Source organism: Lacerta agilis, chromosome 13 (genome assembly GCF_009819535.1).
Source record: "Lacerta agilis isolate rLacAgi1 chromosome 13, rLacAgi1.pri, whole genome shotgun sequence".
NCBI lineage: Eukaryota > Metazoa > Chordata > Lepidosauria > Squamata > Lacertidae > Lacerta > Lacerta agilis.
This window is the reverse complement of record NC_046324.1, coordinates 20,686,323-20,708,122: the sequence shown is the minus strand read 5'-3', so window position 1 is coordinate 20,708,122 and position 21,800 is coordinate 20,686,323. Positions and strand designations below refer to the sequence as shown.

Below are 21,800 nucleotides of genomic sequence, written 5' to 3'. Positions count from 1 at the left end.
TCCCAAGAAGCAGGCGTCTTTTAATTTTGTGACTGCTGTCACCATCTGCAGTGATCATGGAGCCCAAGAAAGTAAAATCTCTCACTGCCTCCATTTCTTCCCCTTCTATTTGCCAGGAGGTGATGGGACCAGTTTATTGTGTACTATCATATGCTAATAGAATATTGAACATTATTTGATATAATTTGTTCATTTTAAAGTCTTTTTTGTTGTTGTTATGACTTGTTTTCATTGTATGGGATTGTTAGATGATTCATTTCTGCGGCATATTCCCGTGTTTCTCGTGCTTGCGTACAGCAACGCAGAAAGGCGGTATACAAACTAAACGTGAAAACGAAATGAAAACCCTGCGCTCCCCGCGGCCACCCAGGTGCTTCTGGGAATCCCGCTGTATACACCGGAACCCTGAGAGGAAATCCTAGGGAGTTTCCACCAGAGAAAGAATCACGTCACTCTCAGGCCCTTCCCCTTTCCCCTGCCTGCCTGTGTTTACCCACGCAGCCCGTGCACATGGCACCGTCCCTTCTCTGATTGGCCGGGGCTCCCGGGTCTGCTGCGGCGTCTCCAATGGCGGCGCTGTTCACGCGCCGAGGCCCGCCCGGCGGTTGGTCGCGGCGGACCGATCACGCCGCCTGACGCCAGGGGCTGTCACGGGTGCGGCCAATCAGGCCGGAGGGCCTGTGGAGGGAGGCTGAGGCGAAACTCCCCGTTCCTTCCTCGTCTGGCTTCCCCCTCAGAGGGCTGAGGCGCCGGCGCCGGCGGTGTCCGTTGTCGTCGTCGTCCGGGCAGGGGGGGCCTGAGGCGCGTCATGGCGGCCGAGGAGTCGTCGTCGTCTGTGGTGAAGGCGCAGCTGGCCTTGTCTCTGTCGGAAGCGGCAGCGGGCGGCTACAGCGGCGGCGAGACCGTATCCGGGCGGGTGGTGGTGGAGGCGGCGGCGCCGCTGCCCCTCCGCGCCCTCCGCCTTGAGGCCACCGGGCGCGCCAGGGCCGCTTGGGGCGAAGGAGCCGCCGCTGTGGCAGCCGCCGCCGCTTCTCCCTCAGGGGCAGCAGGAGGGGGCCCGGGGGTCCGGCTGGAGGCGGAGGTGCCCTACTTGGACGTCCGGCAGCACCTGCTCGGGCAGGACTCGCGCCCGGCAGGTGAGAAGGAGGCAGGAAGCGGCCCATGGCGTGGGGAGGGGAGGCTTGGCTTGGTCAAGGTCTTGGGCTGCGAGGGGTCGCTTGGAGGGGGTCAGAAGGGAGAGAACAACCTATCAGGGGTGCCAACCTGAATAATATGTTGGGGTGGGCAGGTAAGCCCCGCCCCACATAATCGATCAGACCAACATTTGAATGGTAATGCCCATCAACCTGGGGGGGGGCAGCCCCCTCAAATAGATTGTTGGGGGGGAGTGACGTCGGCCCCTAGGGGGTTGCCTCCTATGGAACAGATTTATTGTCTCATTTTGTTCAGAATATTAATAATGTTGGCATTGTTAATAGTGGTTCACTGCAAGTTGGTGTTTGTTTGTTGTTTTTGTTTTAAGGCATTTGTGCCCTGCTTAATTTCTCACATCCCTAAGCGTGAAGTTTGCGTGAAGTTTACATAAGGGAGCCAGTGTGGTGTGAGGGGAGGTTCAGGTTCAAATCCCCTCTTGGTCATGAAGTTCAGTGGGTGAACTTGGGCAAGTCACTCTCGCAGCCTAACTAACCTACCTCACAGGGTTGGGAGGAAAAGATGGGGTGCAAGGGGGAGAGGAGAACTGTGTGTGCCACCTTGAGCTGCTTGGAGGAAATGTTTGGTATAAATGTATGCAAATGAAACCAAGTGGGAACACAGTGTAGGAGGGGCTGGGATGAGGTTGGGCACTGCAAGTGGTAGCTTTTTAAAAAACCATTACTCATTAGTTTCACTGAGTGCATTTACGTAAAACTTAGCTGTAGCAGCCCCTAAGTTGTGGGAGATCCCTCACCACGAAGTGTGCGATGCACCTTGATTATACAACTGTTGTGCTCACACCCTCCTTGTTGGTTTCGTAGAAGCATCTGATTGGCCATTGTATAAAACAGGATGCATGGACTAGATGGACCTTTGATCAGATGCAAGAGGGCTCTTGTGTTATTATTCCATGCTAACTGGCAAAGGTGTTTCCCAACCCTAACTAGAGATGACAGGGATTTAATTTGGAATGTTCTGCATGCAAAGCAGTTGCAGTATTGTTGAAGTATAGATCCTCTCCTTTATAAAAACACAGGAAGCTGCACTATGCCAAGTCAAACCATTTGGCCAGGAAGGAGGATTGTGTAATAGTTTATAAGTTTAAAACTTGAGAGTGGTTTATCAATTTTTTAAAAATTAAAAAATACAAGCAAGAAAAATCATAACCAAATTATCAGCTCATGCACACACAAGCCAGCATAAATGCAGCAGCATAAAATCAATTTAATAATGACATAAAGCAGAAATATCCAGCAAAACAATGCCACTCAAATTTTCAGAATGACTTACAACCAGAACTAAAACATTTAAAAATAAATAAATGATAAAGCAGATCAACAGTAACGCATACATACAAGACAGCAAAATCTAAAAGTGGCAAAGTTAAAAAGAAATCTAGAGCTGAAACAGATGTAAAAGGCCTGGCAAAATAAACTGAATGAGGAAAGACCAGTGGCTGAGGTTTGTGTAGTTGGGGATGAATTTTAGGGGCACCCTGTATGAAGGTTGCAAATGGGAGGAGGGTGTGGAGTTAAGAGGGACGGGGACTTAGGTGCAGATTATGGGGTAGGCTGAGAGAGTTGTATGTTTATTTAAATAATTTACATGCCTTTCCTTTCAGTCAAAAGGTCCCCTAATATCACTAACAATGATAAAACAAGATTTAAAATAATGACGGCATTATAAAACATAATCATGCAGCAGTGGCAATAAAACAAATTGGCCAGTATTTACTTCAAAGTCCCTTTTGAAATAAAGTTTTCACTTCCCTCAAGAAGGTGACAGTGACTGAGCCATTTGGAACACAAACAAACATGTGCACACAAAATTTCATATGCCATGATCTAAAACACTTAATGGCTAGACATCTTTCATCTGATCCTAATGTTAAAGTACGGTAGTGTTCAAAATACCAAGTGTTGCTATAAAACCAAAAAGTAAAACCAGCCCTAGCGCTTGTTATACAGTTTTCCATTTGAGGGTGCCCTTCAATGTGTAGGAAATCTGTTCTGCTCATGGAAAGCTATTGCTCAGTGTCATTCTTTTTATATCTCTATATATATAGCCAATAACAGAACAGGATTCCAGCAGACAAAATGCCTCAATATGAATATTTGTGTATGAGAAACTTCGCCTGTTGCATCTCAGCCTATTACTCAGCTCTTAAAAGCACATGAACCATGCCAGAAAGAAGTTGGCAATTTTAGTTCTGGGCCATCATGTGAAATAACACTTGAGAAGGTGTTTCTAATACGGTAAATGCTTTCCTCCTCCACACTGAAAAACTGTAGTTGTTTGGAATACGGAGATAGACAGGCCAAGGGCAAAAGTATGACTTGCTGACACAGGTGTTAAGGAAGTTAGCAAGGGACTACTGTACTCACAAGGGTTTGGTTATGGATGATTTCTCCTTTTAGGTTGTGTTCCTAATGGCAATTCTTTCTGTTAGAACTAGGCTGCAGCTGTGAAGTTTACAGTAGCTTGGTATTAAATTACTGCAGAAGATCGAAGAAAGAATTTTCTTCCTCCCACCTCGGACACTTAAGAAAAAATATTGTGGTCATTGGTGTTCTGCTTCTAGATAAAAACAGTTCAGTACAGTATCTCAGTGAATTTCCTTTCTCATTTCAAAGCAATATGAAAAATAGGCCTGTACTGCTTGTGATCCACCCAGATGCATATAGTGCAGCTTTTTTTACCCTTCCCACCCCACCCCCCGGTGTTGTGTAGCCAGCAAAAAACAAAGGGAGATTAGGTTTATTAAGTCTTGGTGGGTTGCTGTACTTGGCTGGTAGGCCACATTCACTTTGTGAATGTATCATGCTGATGATGTAAGAAAGAGTCACAATAAAATCAAGAAGGAAAATTATCCATAGATTAAAAATCTGTTTAATATCATTCACTAGTAGCAGAAACCACCACAAATGACATTAACTTTCCCCATTATATTAATAGCACTTCTAATTATGCAAAGTACTTTAAAGTTTTTGCTGTGTGTGGTGATAACTGCTAATACAATCTGAGAGGGGGATTCCTGAAACCAGACTGCTTCACCTTGAAACAAACTGCTTGAACTCAGTGGGCAGTCACTAAAGTGGTAGAGCATTTGCTTTACATGTAGAAGATCCCAGGTTCAGTCTCCAGGTAGAGCTGGGACTGAATAAGGAGTCAGACAAAGTTGGTTTGGCTGAATAATAATAATAAAATTATTATTATTACTACTATAATTTATTATTATTTATACCCTTCCCATCTGGCTGGGTTTCCCCAGCCACTCTGGGCAGCTTCCAACAAAAGATTAAAATACAATAATTCATCAAATATTAAAAACTTCCCTAAACAGGGCTGCTTTCAGATGTCTTCTAAAAGCCAGATAGTTGTTTATTTCTTTGACATCTGATGGGAGGGCATTCCACAGGGTGGACCTTTTGAGGCATGAGTACTGAGGGCTAGCCCCACTTAAGTACTTGAGCCTGAGGCCTTTAGAGAATATTCTGGTGGCGGTTATGATGTTCCTTGAAGTATCATCCTGCTCAGTCGCTTGAATTTCTTGCCAGTTCACTCTACAGCACTGCTTCCAGGCAAATTCATCTCTGTTTAAGTACAATAGTGTTGATTCTACTACAGTAGCTGTAATCAAAGGACAGAAGTAATTGTGCCTAAATGTCTAGATCAGTCACAAGAGTTGATCAACTTGCTTTCAGCACAAAGCTACTTTCGGCAACACCTTATCATACTAGTCAAAGGACAGATTCTTAAAGTAAGTGGGAGGAGGAAGTGCTTGGCTGGGCACATGTGATGTACATCCTTTAGTTTCGTTGTTCACCATTGATTCAGAGGAATGTTCAGACGAATCTTCCGGTTGTTTTTGAAGCAATTTGTAATCAATTTCCTCTGTGTGGAACAGTTAATTACATGTCTTGTTGGTTTTTGGTCATTAAGATTCTTCAACAGACAGGTATGCTGCTCTGCTGTGCACAACCTACCTTGGGCTTACACTGATTGCTTTAGTAGTCCAAAAAGACTAGAAAGGACCTTTCTTGTTTAGGTACTTCCTGTGATGGCACTGCTGTTGGTGAGGCAACTGAAGAAGTGCAGCATGCTAAAATTCCCTTTGTGAAATCCACTGGGTTTCTTTCACAATTAAAAGACTGGCCTTCCCCACCAGTGAGGAAGTGGGAATCTGACAAGAATTTGAGACAAAACTGAAGCAAACTGTTACACTTTTCTGTAACCCTGGCTCTTCCACGTCTGTTACACAACATTTGCAAGTTTCTGCTGTAGCAACAGGCCTAGCCAGTGAACATGGTTTCAGATCCTGTCTTGTAATACTGAGTTAGATAGACTAATGGTCTGACTCAGTAAAGGCAGCTTCCTTTGTTCCTAAAGAATGAAATGCATAGGATTGTAATGTAGGAGTATTGCACCCAGACAGTATCACAAACCATGATATTGTATTGGTGCAATACAATAGGCTGGACAGTGTGGTGTGGTAGGAATTCATTCATGCTGTTCAGCTTTGTGCAGTCAGTGGTGTGAGTATGACAACACTTAATACTGAACATGATTCTTAAGTTTAAATGCTACATTAAAATGGCTCTTACTTACACTTTGTAAATATGTGTACCTCATAAACACTCATTTTTTATTTTTAATGACAGCAGTAAACACCATCTTCTCTGTCCTTCTTACTTTGTTCTATGACAAAGTTGTTTGGCTCTTCACTCATTAACAAAAGCATCATTCCCATATATTTCTTAGGTTGGAGACAGGCAATAGTTTCAAATGTGATTCGCAAGAGAGAGCACTGCTTGTAGCATGCACCCACATATCACATTTGCTTCTGGTAATCAAGTGTTTGTATTGCTTGTATAGGGGAGACAGTGGGATGCAAGAAAGTGAATCCTAACCCAAGCCACTTTGCGTCCTTTAGCAAGTTCCACAGTAGCTCTTGGTCATAGATGAAGCACAATAGGAGTCCTCTTCAAAGTGGCACCTAAGTAACAGATTGCCTTAATTCTGCAGTTTGTGTGTTCAAAATCATTATGATCTATATATTTTTTTCTAAAAGTGGGAGGAAAAAGCCAACCACATGTTTTCTTTTCCCTGTAGGTGATGAGGGCTTAATCCTGTTAGAAGCTGGAAAACATGAATTCCCTTTCAGCTTTCAACTCCCCCAGCAGTAAGTGATGTAGCATAATTTGACTTATTGGTTTTTATTGTTTTCTTGCAAACTATCTAGGGACACTTCAGAAATAACCTATATATATATATAAACTTTGTGATCCAAATTCTGTCCGTATATTGATTTTGTTTGGTTTGTATCTTATTAAAGTTTAAAGAAAGTACCTTATTCACCAGTAGTTGGGAACTGTAGAGCATTAGGAGTGAGAATTTAGGCTTTAGTACTGTACTCTCCTGCCTTTTTTCCTATTAAATGAATCAAGCAGGATGACCTGATGCAAGCAGTTGGGATGGGGCAGAGGTAAAATGCAACATAAGATACAAATGTGCCTCTTGCAGTACTGTTTTATCTTGCGCTCCACAAGCTGAAACAAATGGTGATGGAGGAGAATATGAGAAGGCAGCAGGTCAATGTAAGCAGCTTAATTTTTGCAGTTGGTAAAGCTGAAGCAGTTGAATAGCATTGATACAGAGTTTTGTGAAACTGTAAATACTGTTTGTATGGGAATTGGGTAGCCTTTGGCCCTCCAAATGCTGTTGGATTCCAGTTTCAGTCACCCCTGATCTTTGGCCATGTTGGCTGGGGCTGATAGGAGTCCAACAACATCAGGAGGGCTCAGATTTCCATCCCTGGGCTAGGAGATAAAGAGAAATGTGTTCTCTTTATAAGGAGAGGGGACAGAAAAATGTAGATAGTAAGATGGTGGATAACCTAGGGAGAGAGAGGGTTATTCCTGTAGATCTTTTTCTCCCTGATAGCAGAAGCTTCTTTATCCCATGCTTTCAGCAGGCAACACCTGTGCCTTTCATCACAATCATGAAGGCTAAAAAGTATGGTTGACCAGTCAAAAAACAGTTGATCAACAGACCAATCAAATAATGGTCAAGTGTGTTTTAAAGAGTTAACTTCTTAGAAGAAAGGTAACGACTCTACAGAGTAAACCTAACCCCTAGATCTGGCTGGAAGAATTAAGATGTGTCAAAGATCCCTCTCTGGCATCCTGGGAAGGTGGGAGTGCATGTCTGCCTCAGAGGCCAGTGGGAAAACTCCACAAGTGTAAATTATCACTGGTAGTGTGTTATCAGGTGAGGTCCTGAAACAGGACATTCTGGAGTGTGGCAGAGGCTGGATCAACCACCCTTTTAATTCTCCAAGAGAATTATACTCACCCACTTAATTCCTCTCCGCCTTGGTTTAGAAGGAATGTTTCATAAAATGGGCAAAACAGAAGAAAAGTGTGTATATGCATGCATGTATAGACAGACAGACATCTACTACACTGACTGGCACAAGCATGCAAGGCTTTGGAGTTGGGTGATCCATCCCTTCGCTTCCCACCCACCACCCCACTTAGAATTGATCTGCCCATTGTCAAATGGTTTAATGTATATTCTAATTACAAAAACAAATTACCTATTATAGTGGTGCAATGAAATGAACTTTTACCAGTATTTACAACTTTTAATAAATTGACTTCTGGCAATGTTAGATTAGTTCTGTAGAAATGTGAATGATTCACTGAGCAGCTAAGCCATATTCAGATATTTACTTGTTCACATGATGAGAACAGGGACACACTTGCTGGCCCTGAACCATCCTTTATGTCCTTGGCTGTGTTATTGAGACTCTAGGCCTTGTGCAATTCAGTACCCTGAATGAAAGGTGATTTAAATAACACTGGGAGACTACACTTATAAAGCAGTTTCCCTGCTTTTTCCTTTAGCACATGGAAAGTGGTAGTGCTAGGAAAGGGGATGGGATGCAACAGCTGGACTAAACAGGATTTATTTTGTTGGCTTTTATCCTGTACACCAGACTTGACATACAAAGTTACCCAAAATAATGCAATTAAAACAATGATGTTTCCACCAATGGCTGTCTGTGTTACTGCTTCAAGAAACTTTCAGTTACAGCAGGTTGTCAAAGGAAGTTTTCTGCAATTCTTGTCTCTGCCCCCTGACTACTGCACAGCTAGGAGGCAAACAGTCCTCTCCTGTGTTTGCGAACAAATGAACCTATAGGAAAATGATACAAGTAAACTGCCACCCAAACAATAGCAATCTTGTACAGTGGTACCTCGGGTTACGTACCCAATCCGTTCCGGGGTGCTGTTCGCACCCCAAAAGTACATAACCCGAGTGTCCATTTTGCGCATGCGCAAAGTGCAATATCGTGCTTCTGTGCATGCGCGAACTGCACAGAACGCTTCTGTGCATGCGCACACCATGCGGACATGCGCAGAAGTGTCCACACACTGAAAAACACTTCTGGGTTACCGGAGTACATAACCCAAAAATACATAAGCCGAAGCGGACGTAACCCGAGGTATGACTATTCATTGATTTTTTTAACCACCTGTTGGTCAAATAGTTGGTAAATACACTAGCATGCCAACCCTGTTACAAAGTATTTTGATGACGCCTAAGATGTGCAGGAAGCTCAAATGCTGCTTGGCATAGTTTTGCTCATTCACAGGCCCATATAATGCATACATTCAATCTTAAAACTGTTTTGTCATGCCCTAGCTTCTCTTAAACATACCTGCTTGATTTATGTTGCTCATCCCATGGGCATTCTAGCAAGAAGGTGGTTGACCGTGCATTTGTTAAGTCTACCTCTGAGAAAGGTGCCAAACTTGTAAATGGGTATTTTGTTTTGTTTTGTGTCCAGACCTTTAGCAACCTCTTTCACGGGCAAGTATGGCAACATCCAGTACTGTGTGAAAGCAACCCTGGAAAGGCCAATTGTCCCTGATCAAACTGTGAAGAGAGAGTTCCAGGTTATCAGCCACATAGATGTCAATTCACCCGTTCTACTGGTAAGAGCAGATCTAGCTGTGCTATACGTGTGTTCATTAACCCTCAGCTATAACCAGGTCTGTGATATTTTGGTCTGTAACTTTGCTGACTTTTCAAATGCATGTAAGCTCCCTTCTAAGCTTCCTCTATAAATAGATAGCCTTTAGGCTGCATGGATTGCCAACAGTTTTTTGTTGCTGTTTAATACCATTGATTACATCCCTGCTGGCACAGCTGTTTCTGCCAAAAGTTGGGGCAGGATTGACATGCATTAATGAGGCTTAATAACAATAACACAAAGCCTAAAGTACTTTATATCAGAGTAGCTACATTTACATGGTTGCAAAGACTGACACTCTCTCAGTAATACTAGGCTATAAGTGGTACCAGAATAAAAATATTGTAGTGTGGAGTACAGTACGGCTGTTCCGGATTCCAGCCACTCTGTTCCATCCCGCCACCCAACCCCCTGGTTTTCTGTTTCCTCAACAGCCAGCCAGCCAGTCACTCATATGTATTTGTTGAAACCATTGGTCATCACAAAAATAACGTGTAGAAGTATATTTTGGCACAGGTGGTCCCCAGCTGGTCAACATTCCACTGAGCACACTCACTCCTCATAGGGCTGTTTTGGGTTTTTCCCATACCCTCCTGGGGTTTTTTCCCCCTAAAGTTGTTTCGTACTTCTGCAAATTTTCCAGCTGCTTATGGGGTGGTGGTGCTGTTGTGGCTATGCAAGCAATAGTATTTGCAGCCTGAATATCAGAGATAGAGGGAATGATAGAACAGGCATTATAGTGAACTATTTATCATTTCTAGCCATTTTGCATTTCTTTTTTCAGCATTACGTGTATAAATGCAGCTGCCTCAGACCTTCTGTTATTAATATTATGGATTTACTCACATTTAAAGCATTGGACTTCTCATGATCAGTGGAATTATTACAGAAAATAAGATCATTCTAAAGTAACAGAATGGAAGTGGGCTGAATTCCCATTCCATCTAAACATAAAACGATATCTTCCCTTCTTCTTATGGGACCTAAGATCTAATAACTGCTTGCTTAAATCTGATTCTGTGATTTCTGCTGCTCAGGAAATGCTGGAACCATATTATCTTTTCATCATAATGCTAATGTAGCAAGTATTCTGTGCTCTTGGTATTCAGCATTGTTTTTCCCCTGCAGCTTTTGCTTCTTGTTAGATTGATAGTTAGGACTGGATGTATTATTTGCCCATTGTGTAAAGGAGAGGTGGAGAACCTGTGACCCTTGAGGCATTGTTGGATTCCAACTACCATCACCCTCAGCCAGAATGGACCAATAACCAGAAATGATGGGAGTTGTATTTGGAGGGTCAGGTGTTCCCCACCCCTTATAATAAAGTATAACTTTCTTGCTGAATACAAACCAGGTTCAATGATTAGAAACTATGCAAGATTTAAAGGTGAATAGCCTTGTCTCCTCTTCTCTGTATTTGTTGATACACCATATCTGCCACTGTACCATCAGTGTAGATCAGGGGTCGGCAAGGTTTACCAGCCATGGGCCAGATCACTCCCACGGAGATCGTCCGTTGGCCAGACTGGCGCAGCGCGATGCCGGAAATTGCGTCTGCACATGTCCGTGGTGCCGAAAATCATGCCTGCGCAGAAGCGATTTTCGGCGTCTGGACATGCACAGACGTGATTTCTGGTATCTGTGCGTGCGCAGATGCGATTTCCAGCGCCGCTCAGCAAGTCCCTGCGCCACGTTGTGCTGGTTTAACGCAGCGCAATGGGGACTCACCAAGCGGGCGACTCAGTTCGGGGGCGGCTCGTGGGCCGGTAAAACAGTCTTCGTGGGCCGCACATTGCCGACCCCTGGTGTAGATATACCTGCCTGTCTAGCTGTCTTCTCTTTTCCCCCTGCACCCTTTATTTGAACAAAGCTTTGCTAATGCTTACATGAGAACTTGCTCAGCCAGAATATGTGAAGCATTCAAGCGTTACTAAAGTGCCTTACTCACCAAATAACCATTTCATTTTGCATAGCTTTCAAACTCCATACAAAAGCAGTTTTCAGTCTGTTTTCCCTTATAACAACTTCAGCTTCTGCAGCAAAGAGTTCACCTTACACCCTTACCTATGATTCGGTCTGAGAGCAAGGAAAATGTGTTTGTGTGTGTGTGTGTGTGTGTAGCACCTGAAAATTTGAAAAACAGTCCACACAGAGCACAGAGGATCCACTGATTCTCAGTCCAGTAGCCTTCAACTGACACAAAATAAATAACATCTACGGGGCTCTTTGTAATACAAAGCAGAAAGCTTCTGAAGAAAAGGTATTGACTTGGTGGTTGACGAGCATTTGATCAGCACTGAACTAAGAGATCCACTCTCTGTGCACGCACACCCACACATACACACATCCACAGAGAGCGAAAGAGAGAGATTTTAAAGAGTTGCAATCACACTTGGAAATTACTCTGAGTCATTCTGGAAAAAAATTCCTAGTTGTCAGTACAGTGGTACCTCGGGTTACATACGCTTCAGGTTACATACTCTGCTAACCCAGAAATAACGCTTCAGGTTAAGAACTTTGCTTCAGGATAAGAACAGAAATCGTGCTCTGGTGGCGCAGCAGCAGCAGGAGGTCCCATTAGCTAAAGTGGTGCTTCGGTTAAGAACAGTTTCAGGTTAAGAACGGACCTCCGGAACAAATTAAGTACGTAACCAGAGGTAGCACTGTAGTGACCAGGTAAATGAAAAGCCTGCAATTGTTCATGGCATTTAGTATCACTTAAATGATATATGGATCCAATTTTGAATTTTGTTCTTCGCACTTCAGTGGATGGCTGAACCAAAATCCAGTGGGTTATTTTTATGTATAAAGTAGGTTAAGTATAACCTTGTTTCCAGAAGTGTATATATTTTTGCATGAATGTCTGGTCCAAGGGACCCAAAGGTAAATTTTCAACATCCTCAAGGCTTGGTTGTTCCAGTGAGTTTGGCTAGGAGTCTGATGTTCCTAATCAATGTGTCATACCACAAACTACTCCTGTAATGCTTTCAAAATTGGCTTACCTTCCAGCAGGGAGCTGCTATTGAGAAACACAGGTCCAAAAACCTCCTTGGACATGTGGAACTAACTGTCATATATTTGGATCCTGACCCCCCCTCTGCATAATATTGACTGGAAAGTCTACCTGTTCTCCCCACCCCCCCCCCCATGACTTAATGGAGTATGAGCCAGTTCTGTACCCTTTAACTTTATTCAGTGTGATAACTTATTTTAGTGAAATGAGTTTTTACAACTTATGAAATGTCAGACCTGCAGGAAAGACAGACTTGGGTTAGCATTAAGGAAGATGTGATAACAGAAGTGATGCAAAGGAATAGATTGCTAAGGGAATCTTTTGTGGAAGGTCACTCACAAGTTTAAGTGGTGGGGGAGGGGCTTGAACTAAAATATGAGGTTCTTTCTGAATCTGTGACATTTGCATGGCTTTGTGCTTCTTAAAATTCACTCCTGTTACACAATAATTATGCGCTCGTTTTGTCTGTAAATATGTACTGCTGTTCTGGTACAGTAGTCGAAATGGCCCAGAGAGAGGTAGATGAAAGCCAGTGGAGCTGTAGCTCAACCTCCTGCTGTTGCTGTTAAGTCTAGAGCAAATACAGTTCACTGTAGCAAATGCAGTTCACTGTACTGTGTCTCTGGTCATTCTCTCTCTTGTGTGGGATTGCCTTCAGTTTGCTTGAACTTTCATGTTAGTTTTTTTTAAATTAGCCGAGTGGGGCTTAGCACAGGCGATGTTAATATTACCTCAAGTAACTCTCCTAACCTAGTTGGCTGCATATTTTCATTACTTCGAAGTTAATTAAAAATGTTAGTCACACTTGTTTTCTGATGTGTAGTTAATTCAGCCCTGTAACATAACTTGCCAAATACTGTTAACTGCTTTACCCAGCTGAATAGGTTGTGCAGTTTGTTTAGTTTTGTTTCTCAAGTCTAAACGAACATTTGAACTTCCGTCTATAATTATTATGAAATGGTAATATAAACCAGTTGAGACTGCCTCACTAAAACAATATCCTCTTTGGCCAAAGCACCAGTGTGCCTCCTCTTGTTGGCAGCAGCCTTTCGGCGTTGAGAAAAGAGTTTTGTGGGCAGGATTTTTTCCCCAGAGCAGCTTCCCATTAGGTGTACCTTAGGAAATCAGCACATACACAAACCCACTTACGGTAACACAAAACACAAAATCCACTCACATATAAGGATGCTAGATATTTGAAATTAATGCATTCATCTCTGTGTTGTGTGTTTACCATATCTATGATTGCTTCCATATTTGTTCCTGCTTGATAAGTCTGGTAACACTTAAACAATAAAAGTCGAATGACTTTGGTTAACTTTCAAGTGGGGTCATTTTTCTATCTATAAATTATTAATTGACTGCTGTCACTTTTGACCACCCCATTCTAATATTTGTAAGAATGTGAACAAAATGAACTTGCATTTTTCAGCATAGCATAAGGTAGTAGTCATAAAATTGTGTAAACTGGACTGGTTGTGTGCCATATGATTCTTAGTAGGCTTGAGTTCTAAATCAATTCCTGAGGGATTCAGTAACCTTCCGTTTCAAAAATAGCCACTGTCTACAGAGACTCCTTTATGCATTTTCTCATTTGGGTCCATTTAGATGGAGGAAAGCATGTCATCCATTAAAATAAAATAATATGCTGTTGAGGGTTGGCAGAAGCTTTATCCCTTCCCACCATAGAGAATGGAGGGAGATGCATTTTCTGCCTATGGAATTGCTTGCCTCTGCTTCCACCTCTGTCTGTGCCTGCTGAGTGAAGAAATCTTACATATGCCTGGTCTCAGTGGATCACTCTCACATTGTGTTGCTCCAAACAAATAAATATTTAGGATCAATTATAACAACAAGAGAGTAGTATTACACAGTGACTTGGTACTTTGCACATGTGGCCATTAATGTCATTTAAATAATAGTAATTGATATGAACATCTGGATAGTAAATTTGAATTGCTACCTGGGATGCCTAGTTACTGCAGCAGAGAGCAATGAGACTGCAGTGATTGCCAAAGTGTGTATATGCAGAGATGCCATGTGGAATAAAATGGGAAGGGGACATGTCTTCTCCAAAAGAATTACACTCACTTTGGAGCTTTCTGAGAGAATGCAAATCCTGTTTGCCTCATGTGGAGCAGTAACCTGTTAAATGGATTGCGGAGTGCCACGTGGGTAGAGCTACCTGCTTTGCCTCCCTTGCCATGCGATGGCTGCTGCCAAAGCTAATGCCATTGTGGGTCTCGCCTTAACTTACCTCAATTATCTCAAGGTGCACTTTTCTGCACAGACCTTTGTGGGTTGAATATGTTATATTGGTTTAAATATATTGAGCTGTATGTAGCTTGCTCAGAGACCACATGGGTAAAGGACAAGCTATAAATGCCTGTAAATAAACAAACTCTTAATTGGTAAGTCAAGCACAGGTGAATTGCTGTTACCTGTGGGTTTGAAACCACTATTCTTTTAATGATTTTTTATTCTTTTTTACAGAGCCCTGTAAGACGAAGCCAGGAAAAGATGATCGGATGCTGGTTTTTCACTTCTGGCCCAGTTTCTCTCAGTGCCAAAATAGAGAGGAAAGGCTATTGTAATGGCAAGTGTATCTTCTTCAATAAGACTGAAACTGGATATTAGGTTGATAAATACAAAGTCCCACCCCTCTGTCAAAATCCTATTATTCCAAATTCCTATTGGGGGTGGAATTTGTTTGGGAGGGTTGACAAGTGGGATGGAAGGGCTCAAGCATTTCCACATTAACTGGTTTTCTTCAAAAAATATCTCCACTCTGCAGCTCTCACCCTGTTCTGCTGTTTTGAGAGCCAGAGTTAGGAAAAAGTGATTTTGATGGTCTGGGATGAGGGCACTCGCAGAGTAGAATTGGTGGGCAGAGGAACAGTTGAGGACCTCCCCTCCCCAATCCTCCTGTTCTCCTCTGCAAGTGTCCTCCTGCTTATATATTAGTGTTGGAATGCCATGTTTTCCCCATAACATCAATGCCCTATATAAAAAGCCTCAGGTTTTGTCGCTTTAAGAGGGAAAAGGTTAAGCAGGAAGCCAAATAAATGATTATTAAAATCATTGCAGATGTGTATACAAATGTAGGACTTTTCATGGTACTTGTTGCCACAATAAACATAGGAAGTACCCACTAAACTGTTTTTTTCTAAACATTATAAACTCTAATTGTACAAAACAGAAGGCAGAAAAATAATTTGCATCATGTAATGAATGAAGTTCTTTGTCACTCAAGTACATCATAATGTTTGGTAATTAATTTGTGCTTTGTGGATTTTTTTTTTTTTTAGGTGAAGCAATACCAATTTATGCAGAAATTGAGAATTGTTCCTCTCGTTTAATTGTTCCAAAAGCTGCTATTTTCCAAACACAGACTTATCTGGCTAGTGGGAAAACAAAAACTTTTCGACAGATGGTCGCCAATGTGCGAGGAAACCATGTTGCTTCTGGTAGCACGGATACCTGGAATGGGAAAACTTTGAAAATTCCACCTGTCACCCCTTCTATCCTTGACTGCTGTATTATCAGAGTTGAATATTCCTTAGCTGTAAGTGTGGCTTTTCACCATTTAATTTAAGGTTTAGAGACTGTGTTAATGTAACTAAACAGACTTAAATTCAGGCATAATTATCTTTTACATTATCCTAAGCATTGCTTTCTCCTTCAGAGAGTTTGAATTGTTCTGTATGTCCAAAAGTAGTAGACTAACATTTAGCTGCTGGAATTTTAAGGGGTTAGGAGTCCACAACTGAAGTGGTTGAGATGCTGTTAAAATGGCTGGAAGGAAATGTTGAAAGTATAAAACAAAGCCAAATTCCTGAAACAGAGTAGATGTATATGAATGACAGCACAGTTATCCCAAATAGGGATAAAGGAAGAATCCTGCGAGCGTAGTTTCCAAAGTGAACACATATGATCTCATCCACCCAAACCAATGTGCAGATCAGATCAGGAGTCTGTTTCAGAAGCTGCGCATGGCTGGATTTGTAGATGTGTTGTAGCTCTCCATAGGTATGAGGTGGCCTGAGGGCTGCCTCCCTCTTTTCTATATATTTTATTATTGTCATCATGATTTGTTAAATTCGCGTACCACCCTACATGCATAGATCTCAGGGTGGTTCACAGTAAAATTACTACTGGCAACAGCTGTTTTGCATGGGGGTTGCGTTCCTGACTTCGTGTGTATCAGCAGAGCACATGTAAGCCTGTTCCACCCCTGCTCCCATTCTGGCAACTTCCAGGTTGGGGAGATGCATGCATGCACAGTGGGGCGTGCTTTGAACGTGTGCAAAATAGTGATTGCCTGTATGAAAACACAAAATACATAATAAAAATAAGAACAAAAACAACCCCAACCCCCCCAACAATACATTTAAAAGGGCATCAGTTGTAAATCAGCAAAGGCCTGGTTTAAGAGGAAAGTTTTCATCTGGCACCTGAAGGTGTATAATGAAGGTCCCAGGTGAACCTCCATGGGAAGAGCTTTCTGCAAATGGGGAGCCACTGCAGAAAAGGCCTGTTCTCGTGTTGCCACCCTCCAGACCTCTCATGGAAGAGGCACCCAAAGAAGGGCCTCACATGATGATCTCAGGGTCCAGGTAGGTCCATATGGAGAGTGGTGGTCCTTGAGGTGTTGCTGTCCTGAGTCATTTAAGGCTTTGTTGGTCAAAACCAGCACTTTGAATTGGATCCAGAAACTAACTGGCAGCCAGTGTAGTCAGGCCAGGATCAGTGTAATATGCAATATGCTCAAACTGTCTTGCCCCTGTGAGCAACCTGGCCACTGACTTCTGCACTAGCTGAAGTTTCCAAACCATCTTCAGAGGCAGCCCTATGTATCATGCAGTGCAAAAATCTTACCTAGGCGTTACCAGAGCATAGACAATAATAGTTAGGCTATTCCAGATAGGGGCACAGCTGAGCCACCAGCCACCTGAGCCTCAAGTGTCAGCAAAGGATGCAGAAGTACCCCCAAGCTGCATAGCCGCTCCTTCAGAGGGTGTGTAACCCCTTCAAGAAGCCCTGTGCACTGCCTAGCTGCTAGTCTAGGTGCTTGGAAGAAGCTTTTAAAACAACCTGGTGTGAAGACAGGCAATCCTCAGGCCACCTCATACATATGAAGATCTGTAACCACCTTGTGTTTTTTAACTTGTAAACATTTACCCCTCACCTTTAAAAAAAAATTCCTGTGAATTTCTTCTAAAACTATGTGGGACTAGGATGGGGCAGATTGTAGTTTCATCCTTTGCAGGATTGGTGCAACCCTAATCCAAAATTGTTGGGTTTATGGAAAATTTCTGATCTTGCCTTTGGATATGTTTGTAGTGCTAGGTTTGGCTCCTCTCTGACAGAGTCTGTGAAATTGTGTCTCTCTCATCACAGGTGTACATTCATATTCCTGGTGCTAAAAAGTTGATGCTTGAGCTGCCTCTCGTGATTGGCACAATTCCATGTACTGCATTTTCCAGCAGAAACTCCAGCCTTGCCAGCCAGTTCAGCATGGATATGAGCTGGTTGGCACTGTCAATGCCAGAACATCCAGAAGGTACAATTTTGGGTTATGAGTTTGGTGTCTATTATTTTGGCTGGGTTGTGTTGTTGTTTTTCTCTTGCAGTAGCAGGAGCTGCTATATACGTTGCAAAAATACATTGTGAAGCTCACATGAAGTTAACTAGAGCCAATGTAAAAAGTCATATAGTTCCAGAGGCAGGGCAGGGGGACATGCAAGTGCTTATTTATTCTTTTAACCCACCTAGAAACATACTTTACCCTTTTGGGGGGGGGCTCCTTTTTTTCCTGGTGCCTCTACTGTAGTAAATTGACTATTGGGCTTGAACTGGGGAGGTTTTTTCAGCTTAAACCAGAGATGGTAAAACATGTGGCCCTCCAGATGTTGCTGGACTCCCAACTCCCATCAGCCCCAGCCAGGAAGGCCAGTTATCAGGGATGATGGGAGCTTCAGTCCAGTAGCAACTGGAAGGACATAGGTTCCCCATCCCTGCTTTGGGCCAGCTGATGTTTTGTCAGGTGACTATGAGAAGAAAATGCCATGCTGGGAAAGGAAGAAATACAAGTACATTAAGTAATAATAAATTATGAAATCCTTCTGGTTTGTCACAAGTATATCAGTGAAACAGAAAGTAATACCTGTATTCAGATTCCAGTGCTTCTTAAGTGATTCATCATTTACACTAAAATCTCATTTGTGTTGTTGGTCATCAGCCATCATAGAGTAGGGCTTAGGAGAAGATTCATCTGCAGAAGAGAACCATGGAAGTAGTAACTAATGTATGTTTTTTAAAAAAATTCTTTTGCTAGCACCGCCCAATTATGCCGATATAGTGTCAGAGGAAGAGTTCTCAAGACATGTTACGGCTTATCCACAACTAATTGACTGCAATGAAGAACTATGCTGCCCTATGTTGGCCTACATTCAGGAGTTCCGGTTTCAGCCCCCACCTCTCTATTCAGAGGTAAATCAAGATCCCTAAGTGCAACTTCTGTCTAAAACTAACAAAAAATGTTTATATTAACTTCAGAATCCCAAGCAGTAAAGTGTATTTATTTTCTCTGCAGATTGACCCACATCCTACTGAGGTAGAAGATAGCCAGCCAGTTTCAATAATGGCTTAAGGATGATTGAGAAAGCTGCATCTTGATCAGATGGAATATCTTGATTTTGTTTTCTACAGCCTAAACATTTTTTAAAGCAATTTATTGCTTAAAGGTATCAAGGCAACCGAAACATTAAGATGGCCTACACCTTGCCTCTTTGAGGAGAGGCAAGAGATGGAAGAAAGCCTTGTAGTTTAGCTGGCAATGAAGAAACCATGAGATCAGATTACCAGGAAAGTGGCCCCTATCTTACCTGGAACAACTGAAAAATATCTAAGAAGAGAGAAAATTTAGGAACTGGTGCATATAGTGCAAAAATCATGCTGAGGATATTTTCAAGAGCAGCCAAACCACATAACAAAAAGGCTGCACCAAGGAGATACAGTTGTTTTATCTGCATGACTAAATTATCCTGAGAAGGGACAAAAATAAGAGTAAGATTCCAAAAAACACTCCTTTAGTTTACAAGGGCTTCTGCTTGACAATCTCAGTACCCAAGCAGGAAAATCTGAGATCCTGACTGTACTCAGCATCAAAAATAAGATTGTATTAATTTAAAGAAAGAAAGAAATGTCAGATGGACACCTATCATGTAGTGGTCTTAAAATGCATATTGCTTTATAGGGATATTAATATATAGCAAGAGTCATGAAGGTGCCAGCTCTTTTTAATTACGAATGGCAGACATTTATTTCAATGGTGGAGCTGGAGTTTTGTTGCTGCACTTCAAGTTTTTGTTTTATTTTGTTAAGGGAAATGCAGTTAAGTTTTCTACAACTCTGCAGAACTATTTTCCCCCCCTGCATCTTTACCAATGGGACAAAATCTGGCAAGGGCAGCCAAATACTACACCAGTCCTTAACTTCAGCAACTTGAGCCACTGCCACTAGAGCAATTATAGGCAGTGTCTCTATAAAGAATGAAGAAAGGAGTAGCTATGATTTCCAATAATGAATTACTGTGTTTAAAAGCCTTTTTAAAAAACAAAAAAACAAAAAACCTACCTCTGTTTTGGATATGAGAGCCGAGACCAAAAAGTGTAATTCTGCAGTTGGATCTGCCCCCGTTAAATTCCCAGTTTGATAGTAATTTCTCTATGAATTTTGGGGGTCAGGAGAGAGGTTCTTGGAGAATCATTATTTAGTAGGGCAATTCTCCTTAAAAGCAACATGAGAACCTTGTCAGTGCACGTGTTTATGTACAGCAATCTGGCTCACTTATCAGGGAATTGTTCTTTGCTTTCTTCAGAATTGGGCTGTGTCTTTACTATGGTGCAATATAATTTGAGTTGTTCCTCAGGTCATTTAGAATAGTGAATATTGCTGCTTAGGATAAAGTCTCATATTAGGGGTGCCTCATAGATTGAAGGAAATCTTGTATAGTATGTACATTATATTTTTAAGCAGATATACTGCAGCTTGCAAGAAACCTAAATTGTCCATCAAATTGTGGATTTATTATGTTTGCAATGAGTAAAAAGGAAGTAGTTCTAAAGGGGGGGATTTCTTAGCTTTTATATGATAGTGCGTGCACCTGCATTATGCCGCCCCTCCTTCTCCCTTCAGATCACCATTTCTATCAAGCCTTTGGCATAGCCCCCTTGGGCCTATGTCCAACAGTGCATATACATTTCCCTGTTTCCCGCTACCTTCACTTCTCTTCTTCTCTTCCTGTCTCCTTTACTGTACACTGCAAAGCACCATGCACCTTAATGACCCTATATGAACAACCAATAACTTTGCAGCAGGCACCATCTTAAGGGAAAAAAACAGTGCTTCTAAGATGACTTCTGCATCTTTAAAAAAATAGTTTTTAACAGGTATAAGAAAATTAAGCTGCTGCCTGATTTAATTGGGGTCACCACTTCTAAACAATTTACAGTAACAGAATAATAAGCATTGAAGCTTTAAAACACACACACACATACACACACGTTAAGGGCCCTGAAATCTGCATTACTGACTTCCTCTAAGATTCGTGTTTTCTTGCTGAGTGGATATTTCTGCTAGTGATGGGGTCCTGGAGGCTGATAGAATTCATTTTGATGGAGGCTTGTCAGGCATAGCTATTGGGGAGGGGAGAATTAGGAGAAAGGGGGCAAAAATGATTGATTATGGAGAGAAATGGCAGTGAAACCCTATATTCTTAATTTGAGCACACTGAGAAGAAGAGGGAGTGGATCCCTCCTATTATTGTAGAGTAGATAAAAGTCTTACTTGCTCAAAGAGCTTCACCAGCCATTAGTAAGCAATGAAATAGCCATGCCTAGTGGAGGCTGGATTGCAGCCAAAATCTTAAGTGGCAGAGATTTCTCCTGACTTGTGTGCAATGCCTCTTGAGAGTTTACAGGTATATGTATGAGCTTATTACTGCCTGTTGCACTGTTGCTTACAAGTTGCCAAACAAGGTGAAATTTGAACAACATGAAGGGAGGAAGAGTCCATGGTGCAATATAGGGACTATTTGCTACAAGTCAGCAAATGACTAGGTAGTCAAAAAAGTGAGGTGAGACTTCTAAAGCCAAACTATATTTCACGTGGAGCAGCCAGTTAGTTGTTTAGAGTCTATCTTTCCCCCCCCCCTCAGCCAGGTGAATTTCTTCCTCTTTTCAAGCCTATCTGATACTAGCAAAATGCCAGTGTTTGCAGTGCATGGAGTGTTTCTGGAAAGGCAACTTTGAAAATGAAAAGAAAGATCATTTGTAGGGGTCTGGTGTGTCCCCAGGCGCTTACATCCTTCTTGTGAGAGCTGGGTTGTCCAGTGCTGGAGATAGAGATTGTTGCAACATTGTTTCCAGGCACAGCAGCTGGCATCCTACCCAACCCAAAAATATCAACAAGTGGTTTGCATTGTGAGAGGAAGTAAGGGGAATGCACTTTAGGGTGGCTTACCTGTGCCATGATGTTCCCAACCACTTG

General features: G+C 42.3%; 1 protein-coding gene across 2 annotated transcripts; it reads left to right on the top strand.

The window, feature by feature from the left end:
* Nucleotides 1-715: 715 nt before the first annotated feature.
* Nucleotides 716-20,805, top strand: ARRDC4 (arrestin domain containing 4). 2 transcript variants are annotated; one of them, XM_033166827.1, is made up of 8 exons: nucleotides 716-1,136; nucleotides 6,307-6,376; nucleotides 9,050-9,197; nucleotides 14,742-14,844; nucleotides 15,557-15,813; nucleotides 17,649-17,811; nucleotides 18,586-18,740; nucleotides 18,844-20,805. In XM_033166827.1, exons 1-8 carry the CDS (start codon nucleotides 809-811, stop codon nucleotides 18,898-18,900), a joined length of 1,281 nt encoding a protein of 426 aa, XP_033022718.1. In that variant the 5' UTR covers nucleotides 716-808; the 3' UTR covers nucleotides 18,901-20,805. The 2 variants fall into 2 exon arrangements, with proteins under 2 accessions (XP_033022718.1, XP_033022719.1); XM_033166828.1 differs by lacking the exons at nucleotides 716-1,136; nucleotides 9,050-9,197.
* The last annotated feature ends 995 nt before the right edge of the window (nucleotides 20,806-21,800 follow it).

Coding starts and splice junctions, on each gene's coding strand:
- ARRDC4 (XM_033166827.1), top strand. CDS start 809: ATGGCGGCCGAGGAGTCGTCGTCGTCTGTGGTGAAGGCGCAGCTGGCC. Junction 6,377..9,049: donor AGCTTTCAACTCCCCCAGCA/GTAAGTGATGTA, acceptor TTTTGTGTCCAG/ACCTTTAGCAACCTCTTTCA. Junction 18,741..18,843: donor CCCCACCTCTCTATTCAGAG/GTAAATCAAGAT, acceptor TTTTCTCTGCAG/ATTGACCCACATCCTACTGA.